Source organism: Ptychodera flava, chromosome 21 (genome assembly GCF_041260155.1).
Source record: "Ptychodera flava strain L36383 chromosome 21, AS_Pfla_20210202, whole genome shotgun sequence".
Lineage (NCBI taxonomy): Eukaryota > Metazoa > Hemichordata > Enteropneusta > Ptychoderidae > Ptychodera > Ptychodera flava.
This window is the reverse complement of record NC_091948.1, coordinates 19,698,700-19,710,958: the sequence shown is the minus strand read 5'-3', so window position 1 is coordinate 19,710,958 and position 12,259 is coordinate 19,698,700. Positions and strand designations below refer to the sequence as shown.

At 38.8% G+C, this 12,259-nt stretch overlaps 2 protein-coding genes across 2 annotated transcripts in view; both read right to left on the bottom strand.

Annotated features, from left to right (window-relative positions):
- LOC139121656 (tubulin alpha-1A chain-like) overlaps positions 1 to 12,259 on the bottom strand; it is a 40,216-nt gene that overhangs the window by 17,741 nt on the left and 10,216 nt on the right. The gene's annotated exons all lie outside the window — the stretch shown is intronic.
- On the bottom strand, positions 1,772 to 11,666 carry LOC139121655 (tubulin alpha-1 chain-like). Its single transcript, XM_070686733.1, has 3 exons — positions 11,450 to 11,666; positions 8,340 to 8,562; positions 1,772 to 3,249 (listed from the first exon to the last, which is right to left on the bottom strand). Exons 1-3 carry the CDS (start codon positions 11,450 to 11,452, stop codon positions 2,117 to 2,119), a joined length of 1,359 nt encoding a protein of 452 aa, XP_070542834.1. The 5' UTR covers positions 11,453 to 11,666; the 3' UTR covers positions 1,772 to 2,116.

The window sequence follows — 12,259 nt, the reverse complement described above, 5'->3', positions numbered from 1 at the left end:
TTATTATATAATACCAGTATACTGATGGTGTAAATACAATGATTTGATTGGTCGCGACTTGACAAGAATCGTTGTATATTGGCTATACAGCACGGTTAGCACACGCAAAAGCTATCGGCTAGAGTAATATATATTATAGCCCAAACATGGGACTATGTGCCCGAGGGTAGGTGACCATTTGCCCGACGTACATAGTCGAGGGGTACATAGTCCCTTGTTTGTGCTATAATATTTTTATTACATACCTCTCTTACTCAGTTTGCACCAAAAATATTTAAGTTTATTGGCAAATTATAGTCAAATGCTTTATTTTCATTTTAGACGGAAAACGGTTAAAAATAGAACGACTTTTATCGAATGGCGCATTGATATATTTAAACTTCTGTTATGCGGTTTATCAATATTTTTATGCGAAATTTTCCAAAAACAGGATTTTCTGTGCAAAACATGAAATTCAAGACTTTTACATCCAAAGGTTTTCAAGTTGAAAATAGTTCCAGTTCACTTTCAGTCCAGTGATGACTATGCGGCCCGCGACGTCATCGGCGAGTTACCATTGAATCCTATGGAGCGCGCGACGTTCGATATACGAGGCATGTAATAAACATCCTTATTTGACGTTCCGTGCCAGAATTTCAATATACTGTTATGATATAATAGCAATAAAGATCACCAAGCGACGGTATATCACTCAATTTTGACCAGTTCACTTCATATATGCTCTCGCTATCGCTCGAGCATTATGCCATAAACTAGTCAAAATCTCGTGCTATACCGTCGCTGGTTGTGGTTTATTGCTTAGTGAATTCGTCTAGACGCTTGATTTCAAAGTTCACAGAGGAACAATGTATAGAGATATTGACTGCGTTTATAATCTCGCCTGATTTTTTGTGAAAACTTTGGTTTACCGCGGCTGTAATAGGGGAAAACTACAGAACTTCAGCCCGATGGAAATACGCTTGATTCCTCCTGTACAGTACACGACTTGAGACAGCATTACGCTTCACTTTTATGAAAGTTATTATGTCACTCATCATTGGTGCAAGTATAGTCATAAATAATCAAAAATATTACTGATATGAATTTTTCAACATCAGAGTCTCTGCAAGGAATAATCTGCTGGAAACCCCAATTGTTTTTAAAAACAATGTGACTCGCGCAGTCTCAAGGTTGCTGTCTCCATGAGATATGGGTATACGGACAGTCTTGGTGTCTTCAAATACCATAGATACCCCTCCTTACGACAATTACTGTGAACGATAGACAAATATTTAGATAGATAGATAGATAGATAGATAGATAGATAGATAGATAGATAGATAGATAGATAGATAGATAGATAGATAGATAGATAGATAGATAGATAGATAGATAGATAGATAGACAGATGGATAGATAGATAGATAGATAGATAGATAGATAGATAGACAGACAGACAGATAAAAAGAGAGAGAGAGATAGATAGATAGATAGATAGATAGATAGATAGATAGATATATAGATAGATAGATAGATAGGTACGTAGGTAGGTAGTTAAGTATATAAGTACATACGTGCATATCATAGATACATAGATAGATACATAGATAGATACATAGATACATACATACATACATACATACATACATACATACATACATACATACATACATACATACATACATACATACATACATACATACATACATACAATATTTGAGCAAAATAGAGGGCAACACTCAAGAGGTGGTTGAATTGAAATAGAACAAAGCTTGTCACTGGAATACGTTAATTCATTCAATTTTACCACGGATGTTTTATTGCTTTACAATATTCATTGCGCAGAATACCTTTACAAACCAATTATCAAAAATTGCTTTCCGCCAGGACATTTCGAAACTGACGTGAAAAAGTAGAAACCAATTGCGATATCTGAATTGCTTTTTAAAAAACCCACAGAGCTGATTGGTGACAAAACTTTAAATTCCAATACCCAAATTTCTCCCTCCAATCATTTGCTGTTGATTCATTTTACTGTCTAAACATTTCTCACGTTAGAGATTATTAAGAATTATATTTTGTTTTATTAGGTACATGCGATTGAGATTTTCCAAGGGCGCGCTTTTGTCTTTCGTGATTAATATTCGTCTCCTTCCTCTTCCTGGCCTTCTTCATCGACAGAATCGATGCCAACTTCTTCGTAGTCTTTCTCCAAGGCTGCCAAATCTTCACGAGCCTCGGAGAACTCTCCTTCCTCCATACCTTCACCGACATACCAGTGGACGAAAGCACGCTTGGCGTACATCAAATCGAACTTGTGGTCAAGACGAGCCCAGGCCTCGGCGATGGCGGTGGTGTTGCTCAACATGCAGACAGCACGCTGTACTTTAGCCAAGTCACCACCTGGTACAACAGTCGGTGGTTGGTAGTTGATACCGACTTTGAAACCAGTTGGACACCAGTCGACGAACTGGATGGTACGTTTGGTTTTGATAGTGGCGATGGCTGCATTGACGTCTTTGGGCACCACATCACCTCTAAACAATAAACAGCAGGCCATGTACTTTCCGTGACGTGGGTCACATTTTACCATCTGGTTGGCTGGCTCGAAGCAAGCATTGGTGATCTCTGCAACCGTGAGTTGTTCATGGTAGGCCTTCTCAGCAGAGATGACTGGTGCGTAGGTAGCAAGTGGGAAATGGATACGTGGATAGGGCACCAAGTTGGTCTGGAACTCAGTCAAGTCGACGTTGAGGGCACCATCGAAACGAAGAGATGCGGTGATGGAGGAGACGATCTGACCAATGAGACGATTCAGGTTGGTGTACGTTGGACGCTCGATGTCGAGACTTCGACGACAGATATCGTAGATGGCTTCGTTGTCAACCATGAAAGCACAGTCGGAGTGCTCCAGAGTGGTATGGGTGGTCAAGATGGAATTGTACGGCTCAACGACAGCAGTTGCTATTTGTGGAGCTGGGTAGATGGCAAATTCCAGCTTGGACTTCTTGCCGTAATCGACGGACAGACGTTCCATCAACAGAGAAGTGAAACCAGAACCAGTGCCACCGCCGAAGCTGTGGAAGATGAGGAAACCTTGGAGACCGGTACACTGGTCAGCCAGTTTACGGATTCTATCGAGCACTTGATCGATATATTCCTTGCCGACGGTGTAATGACCACGGGCATAGTTGTTGGCGGCGTCTTCCTTGCCAGTGATCAACTGCTCAGGGTGAAAGAGTTGTCGGTAGGTGCCGGTACGAATTTCATCTGTAAGAAAGGTATTTCGGAATACAAAAGTCAATAATAACTTTGTTTCTTTCCCGATATTCGACATCCATCACCTCGCTTCGAAGAAGGCTTTTCGAAACATTAGACTAGGCCAAAATCCTCACAATTGAAAAAAACTTAATAAGAAGGTTGCAAAGATGATGGTATGATCACGAAACCCTCAGCGAGCCACTGTACGTCGCTCGAGAAAATTGTTAAGGGACCGAGCACAATTAACGGCAGGGGGGGGGGGGAAGAGAAAATGGGGGGGGGGGGCCACGAAAAAAAATGAGTGTTCTTGGGGTGGGCCATGAAAATTCCAGGGAAAGTAAGGGTGGGCCACCAAAATTTTTTACACCATGACAGACAGAGAATATTTTTCAGCATTTTTGTTCCTTGTTGAAGCTGGAGTTCCTTGTTAAACTTCTTGTAGCATGATGAAATACCAAGTCTTAAACCTCACAATGCAGTTATGTGTAAAATGAGCAATATTATTATTGAAAATTGACTTCATTTGTCAACAGTAATAATGGTTGGTAATGATAAGAGGCTCGGTTGAAACTGGTTATTTCATCATGCTATAGGAATCCCTTATAGAACAGGAATGCCTGTCAGTACCATGTGAAATTAGCATTCACATGGCTAGTTGGCATGACTTAATGCATGTGCATAGGGAATAGGCAGTCAGGCAGTCCACATTCATTTCAGAAGCACGTTGGTAACATGTGTATAGGCCGAAATATTTAAATGAGCTAGCCATTCACACACATGTGAATGAATGGTTATTCTGAATCCACTCACATGTATGTGAACCAATGGTTATTTTGAATGCACATATGAATGACAGGGTCATCCTGGCAGAAAAAGAGCACCATGAAAAGTACTGATTGACACCCGATTTCACTTATTTTGATGTTGCCGTTATGAATTTGGTAAACATTGTTACATTTGCATGTTTGCAAGTGTAAGCAAACATCAAATAATGAAATCAAATTCCAGTAAAATCAAGTACTTTTACACAGCCTCTTACGGTGAATTATAAGATACAATTGGTTGGATATGTAATTTAACCATATTTGGCCTAAAACTAAGACAGGCCAAACAGAGTTAAAGCAACTCTGACTCACCTGAACACAGCAAACACAAGCAGACTCACCTTTCCAAACGTTCAAAATAAAAAGCACAAAACATATCTGTAAGTCTGATGACCAATTTAATAAATTTTTGGCTTCAACAAATTTCATAGACACAGTGAAAAGTGATTTAGTCAAAGATTAGTTTTTAAAAGAGTTCATTTAACTCTGGCCAAGTCTCGTCTTTCATGTCCTATTTTGTTTTGAAATTTGACATTGAAGACTTCTTTACGTAAGTCATGATTATTCTTGCCAAATTTCTCTTGGGCCTTGGCTGACATGCACACTGAAATGAAACAGAAAGGAGAGAATGAACTTAGCAACATTTATTAAGACGACAACTTTACAATAAAGTTTCAGAACATGTGTGTGATTTGTTACATACACATAGAGGAATTTTTTACATACATCTTTGCGAGTGCAAAATTAATACATTGAAAATGTAACATATATGTCTAGAAATGTGCTTGTGTACGTTGTATTGACTTGACTAGTTGCCACAGCCACTATACCGATTAATTTATGTACATCTTTACAAAGTGAGGGCATCACAATTCATAATTTGAATCAATACAAGAAAGTATGTTAATACATGAGGCAAACAAGTTATTGAACTCAATAAAAATTACAACTGCTGTCCCTTGAAAATTAAGACGTATCACATTTCTAAACATTTTTTCTGTCTTTCAATACAAGGCTTCTTACCTGGCAATATCATATTAACAATGGATTTTAAAAGTAACCATGTACAAAAGAAGTAAAAAATGCAAGTAAGACCGGGTGGTACAAACAATCATAAGTTTACATAGCCATGTTCATCCTACGATCTACCGGTAGTTTGTTTTTTTTTTTAATATTTTCATTTCGCCTATTTTTTTTATAGCAGTGTTTTGTACTGAGTGAGACCATGGACGCAAACTAAGCTTAGGCGTTGTTCAAGCCCAGCTTTGTTTTGCGTTAATGGCCACACTGTACACCTCCCTCCGCCCTGTCCAGGTATACAGATACGTACTTTCTTTTCACCCATAAAGCTCAGGTTAAAAATGTCGGGCCATATACAAAACCAAGCTTCCCAGGAAAACATCAATGTGCAGAGAAAAGCCTCTCTATAAGGCATACTAATTTCGTAATTGCCCTTTATAAATATGCATTTCAAATACTTACCGATGAATGGAAAATTATCGTCCACGACGACTTGCTATCTCGGCCACTGCATCCAACACTGTCGCGGGGAAATACACTTTACCTTCATGCCAACTGAAACATTACCACTTAGACCTAACTCACTTGCTGTTTTGACTCAAAATGTGTCGTCACTGGGGGAAGAAATGACCGAGAAATCAGCCATAATTCGTGAGATTCAGCTGGTCTGAACAGCCATTACTTCAAAAAATCTGCGCAATCTCATTTGAGAGATGCAATGTGATATCCGACAACGATCGTGTGGGAACACAAAGCATTGGTCAAATTCGAAAGGTCAAGGGTCGTGATCGTCGCAAAATTTTGACATTTCAAGTACGCGTAAACTGTTCCTTTAGATTTTTCTAATAAGCAAAAATTGACTTTATATGAAGAGATCAGTTAAAATACGGACGTCCAACACACTAAGTGAACCCTGTTGCAATTCTGATCAGCCTCGTTAAATCCAAGCGTACTCATTTACGGGACCCTTACGTTCATACCCTGTTGCGTCCCGTCCACTCTTCCAACACAACTCTTTCCAAAGTCACGACATCATACATCGTCAGAACGCTAGTCCATCCGGCTCGACTTTTGAACGGTTTGGGGAAGAACAGTACCTGTACTGCGTTTCCATTAAGTTTTATGTAAGTTGTAATCGCGAAAGTTTTACAATGGCAGATGCAGAACCGTCGCAAGTGTGTTCGTCGTTGTGTGATGATCTGACGTACATGTACATGACTGCACATCATAGCCAGTTGCTGACGGACGTACGCGAAAACATGGACCGTATGAGAAAAATTTAATGACAGATCCAACCATATTACGTCTGGAAATGTGAGTACCTTTCAATAGAATGCAGGTTCCGATCATATGGAATATTTAGCGGTGAACATGTGTTTATTATTGCACATTTTGAAAATAAAAATAAACGATGTTTAAAATTTTATCTGTGCTGATTTAATTTAGAGGCTGCTCACAGACGTTTGTAGCCATCTGCATGACTTCCCTCTTGTCATATTCATTGGTTTATACTGAAAATCCCTGGTCTCGTTTTTTTGAATGGAGATGAATGAAACTAATGCTAATTATATTTAAGGGATAGGCTGTAACTTCAGAATTTTGGCAGAAATTGTGTTCTTCGTACATCGACTACAGGTTTTTCTCTCTTTTCAAAATCATGTTAGCCAGTATTGCTAATGTTATTCTATTTTCTAAAACACGTTCAAATATCCAGTCTTCACAACCTGTATTATGTACAGTCAGCATTGTTATTGTTGGTAAACACATTTTGGTCTGGACTAAACTTCAATTGAACACAATAACAGTGAACTTTTATAATATACATGCACACAAAGTGTATGTTGGTTGTATTGATAATATCAACGAGCTAATTCAACTTAATTTGTAAACCAATGAAGTAAGTGCAGTTGATACATAACAAAAATATTAACAAAATCAAAAACTTACAGCTTTATACTGTCACTTTAAAATGGCAAACCGTTGCTTCTGTAGCCACTAAATATTTAAGTCTGAGAACAATTTAACTGGTAAATGTGACCCATGTGGCATTTCTATAGTGCAAACATGAGTAATTTCACCTGAAAAACTTAACCCAAGTAAAATCAACTCTACACATGAGTGCCGCCTAATTTATTTAAATTAAATAGACAATAGGGATAAGAAAACATGAGAATTGACAACAAGTCAGTCCTTGGAGTTTATTAATGCATGTCTAAATTTTTACCGCCACATGTGTAAGCTACCATTCAATCCATTGACAATCTTCCCTTCTATCATGAATTCAATAGGACTGCTAATGAATGGTTACTTCACATGGCTGAGTCTGATTTCACATTCATAGCCAGTGATGAATGTTCAAATTTTAACATGTCATATTTCCAATACTGGCATGTGGCAGGTTGGACTGCTATGGACTGCCTATTTTTCCTCAAATAACCATTCAACCTGTTCCACACAGGAATGTGGACTGGCTAATAGGCAGTTCAGAACTAGAATACGTAGTGGACACACAGGAAAAAAATACTGAAAAAAAGGAGGAAAAATGGCATTAATGGGTCTTTTATAGTTAGCCCATGAAGGACTATTCCAATGGCAGACTGTCATTACAGTGGAGTAACATTGAATATCTTGGGTAGTCATAGAAAGGCAGACACTGGGTTGTGGAAAGTGCATTGAAATCACAACGGTCATGTTATACATTTTTCCCCAACATCTGAAAACATCATACAGATACTCAGTTGAAGTAAAGTTATTTTATTTGTTTATTATTTATATATTTATTTGTTTATTATTTATTTCAAGAATGCAAGAATGTTGTTTTCACTAAAGCATATATTAAAAGTTATAAGGATTATATATATGTGTACAACTTTGTACCTATGTAATCTTTCTTTTTGGGGAGGGGGGGGCCACAAAAATTTTGTTGCCGGTGATGGGGGGGCCACTAAAATTTTTGCTGGTGTTAGGGGGGGCCTGTAAAAAATATACGCACCACATATTTTCTCTTCCGGCCCCCCCCTGCCGTTAATTGTGCTCGTTCCCTAAGTGACTGGTGAAGGCTTGTCCGAACACAGACCCTCCACCCCGATGGAGGGACTTTGGTCCAAAGAAACATTCAATAATTTTGATTTTCAAAGAACAAAGGAGAGAGTAAATAAACTGCGGTGCTTGTTTCTCTGAATACTTAAAATATTGCATCCGCTGGGTGAGCATATGTTTTGTTTTAAAAGAATTACGAATGAAAACTTAATTTACCGACTACAGTTGGCTCTAAGTCTACGAAGACTGCACGGGGAACGTGTTTGCCAGCACCGGTCTCGCTGAAGAAAGTGTTGAAGGAGTCATCACCACCACCGATGGTTGTGTCGCTGGGCATCTGACCATCAGGTTGGATACCATGTTCCAAGCAGTACAGCTCCCAGCATGCATTGCCCATCTGTACTCCGGCTTGACCAACGTGGACTGAGATACACTCACGCTGGAATGAAACGAAACAAACCATTTGACGTGAATTTTGCATTGCGATAAGAGTAGGAAGATTACAACTTTTCGTTATTCTCACAAACGTTAATCCTATAATTTCCATATTATAAAGAACTGATATGGCTAGAAATGATGCATCATCATAACTGGGTAGTGGGTCTCACTAAAGTACACATTTGTACTCAGGGTGTATAAATTTACTAAACTTGGAACATCTGAGGAATGACTGCCACACCCCCTTTACTGTAGAAATCAGGACTAGTCTGAGGACGCCCTTAATTGTCACTGAATACAACCATACTCCTGCTACTCTGCTGCGTTCTGTGTTGCTGTTTATTCAAACATCGGATTAGCTGTGGAAACGCAGCTATCTGTTCTCGGGGTAGCGTGTGTCGCTATACGGTCAAAGGTCAACCCCGTGGCGGGGATTGACCTTTGACCAGCATAACGACGCACGCTACTCCGCCAACAGATAGCTGCGTTTCCACAGCTAACATCTGATAGGCAACAACATTTCAGTATGAAGTATAAAACAACTTGCTTTGGTACATCGAAAACTATATCTATGTCTCAGCTGAGTGCAAGGTTTAAAAAATAGCCCTGTGCGCCAGTTTGAAGTGAAATGCTTCGTGTATGGTTCTATACATGTCACGTTTTCTCGACTTTTTATATGAGAGAGCCCTAAATTTCGGACAGTGTACAATAAATGGTTCGTTGAATAACGAGGGGCGATTTATTTATGTTCGTTACTACAAAGTGGAACCTGAAGTTAAGAAGCAGTTTATAAAATGTGTTTAGGGACTGGTCAGTTTCTTCAGCCTGGGGGGCGATGGATTCATGGGGGGGGGGTCACCCTGTTTTTGACTTTGGTAATAGGGGGGGTCACCATGTTTTTGAAATACCCAATAGGGGGGGTTCAGTGTGTTTTTGAATTTTGACACAGGCTCATCATTGCCTAAAATGCTAGTGTCAGCCACAAATTTCATCATTCAGTTGTATTTTTCGGCGCGCCCTTCGGGCGCGTAACTTTTAATAATCAGTCATATTTTTCAGCACGCCCAACTTTAACATATCAAGCATACATACATCAGAGATATCTGTATGTTCAATATTTTTCAGCGTGCTCTTCAAGCTCATTACTTTAACATATCAGACATTTTTCAGCATGCCCTTCAGGTGCACGACTTAAATATACAAGGCATATATATCAGAGATATCAGGATGTTTCATATTTTTCAGCGCGCCCTTCGGGCGCCATACTTTAATAAATCAGAGATATCTTGATGTTTACAAAGTGAAAGTGTACATTATGAAATCTGCATTTCATATGAAAAGGATGACAAATTCCTGATACTTTTCTGTTCTCTCTATGAGAATTCAGTATGAGAAAGCAACATGCACAAATATTTCACAATATATATTTGATACAGTGACTTATTTTAGAGATAGAAAATGACAAGATATCTTTCCTTCTCATTGATGCAATTATTTTCCTTTGTGTCACAGGTTTTCTGTAGAAAGATGCTTTTTTGTAAACAAAATAATAGTTAAAAAGGCAGTTTTTGTCATTATTAGCTGTGCTTTTATGGTTTCAATGTTACAAGAAAAGGTCCTCTCAGACACTGTACACATCAGATTGGCTAAAAAAGCTCTCTATGGCTCCTCAGGAGATTTAATTGGATGGTTGGCAAGTCTTAACACCCATCAAAGTTTTTGATTCACTGCTTTTTCCTCTTTGATATTAATGGTTGACATCCATTTCTGTACAACAGTTCAGGACATCTGGTTAAGCATAGAAAGTGTGAAATACATTCACAGCTCATTCAAAATACAGCTCATTCAAATGTACTGTATTCAAACTTTAAGATTGACACTTTGAAATTCCTATCTTACAACTGAAATGTTAACAATTTCATTAAAACATAGAATGACTATTTAAAATATAAATATATATGTAAAATGTATATAATTTATGTCCACCTTTTGTTTTACCTATGTCGCGCGCCGGGGGGGGGGGGTCACCCTGTTTTCGAAATTTGGAATAGGGGGGTTACCCTGTTTTCAAAATTTGGAATAGGGGGTCAGCCACTTTTTGACGTCGGCAAAAAATAATCCACCGGGCCCCCGCCCCCCGGCCGAAGAAACTGACCAGTCCCTTACAACCGTTACGTTGTTATGTTCTGTACAATGACGTTTTGCAAATTCTGCACTATAAATATCCAGGGTCACCTACCATGAACGAGGGCCAATTAATTTAAAATTGACACATCCGGTGTCCTTTAAAGTGCAAATGTTGGAGGTCACACGCTGGTTCAGGTAACGTTATAAATGCTCTATATTCACACGTTCTATAAAAAGTCTTTCTCCAATCCTGTTAAAATTGTTGGAGTCCGTTTGGGGACCTAAAAGTTGTTCATACCTGATAGTTTATATATTACCCATGCTGTTCTTACTTTAAAAGATATCGTATTGCAGAATGATGTGACGAAGTTGATTGCATTTCTAGAATTATCAAACTAAACCATACAGGGGAAATTGATTGTGAAGCAAATGCAATCTCCTGCAAAATATCATAAAGATAACGTTTCTAATAATTATGAAACCGAGAACCGAAACCACACCCAACTTTGTGTTTTCTCTCTTGCTCATGCTTTACGTGTCCTAATCCTTCCCTGTACTATAATCAGGACAAAACAGTCCTAAAGTATGAATATAGACAAACAGTGTAACAGTTGTTGAAGCCCTTCTCGTAATCTTTGGATAATGGAAAATCTGATAGTGTACACAGTACACTCTCCATCATTTTGCAAACTACTGAGTTATGATTTTGTCAAGGCAGCTGTCAACATGAATGTAACATAAGGAACACAGAGAAAACTTACCATTTTGTTTGATTTCAGAAGGAAGTAAGCTAGTAGTAGACTTGTGAATTATCACAACAACGTAGCTACGATGTATTTGAACAGGTTAGTTATGTGGTGGAACACCTGGGGCTCTGCTCTGTGCTCTCACAGTGTGACACTTTAGGGTCGGTCGTGAGCTGCAAAATGATAACACGTAACAATAGATGACAATTTTATTTACAGAGGGCCGCACCATATGCTGGTCTAAACACGTTTAGTGCATGTTTGACGGGCATTGGTCCCTTCTTTCAAATTGAGGCGCGGGAAAACTGGATAGAGGGCGCTCTTCGATTCCAGAGTTGCAAGTTGGATTCCAAATCATTGGCAGCATGGAAAGTGAACTACGTATTATCACAAGTTTCTCTATCGCTTGACCATCTGCATTTTGGAAAGACGAGATATGACGGCGGAAATTAATCAGTCGAATTACGAAATCAGTCCAGTCCCCAGTCAGGTACACACATTATATTGTTAAAGAGTTGAAACTCCTCTTGTGGTAAAAATAAATTTATCGACATCTTGTTAAGGTCACGAATTATTATTACTTTATCGATTTAAACTACTTTATTTCTCAAGTTGTTTAGTGTAACCGTATCCATTATTGTTACTTGCCTTAAAACCCCTGTGTTTATATCCTTTTCTATGTTGACTGATTTAATTCGGCCCGGAGGATACGCCAACTGCTTTCTGTTACACTTCGGTTATCTTCCATCTCGCGCCGCAATATGAAATCGGACATATCTCATGGTCGTCTGGCATAGATACCTAAAAGAGCAACAGTCGCACCTG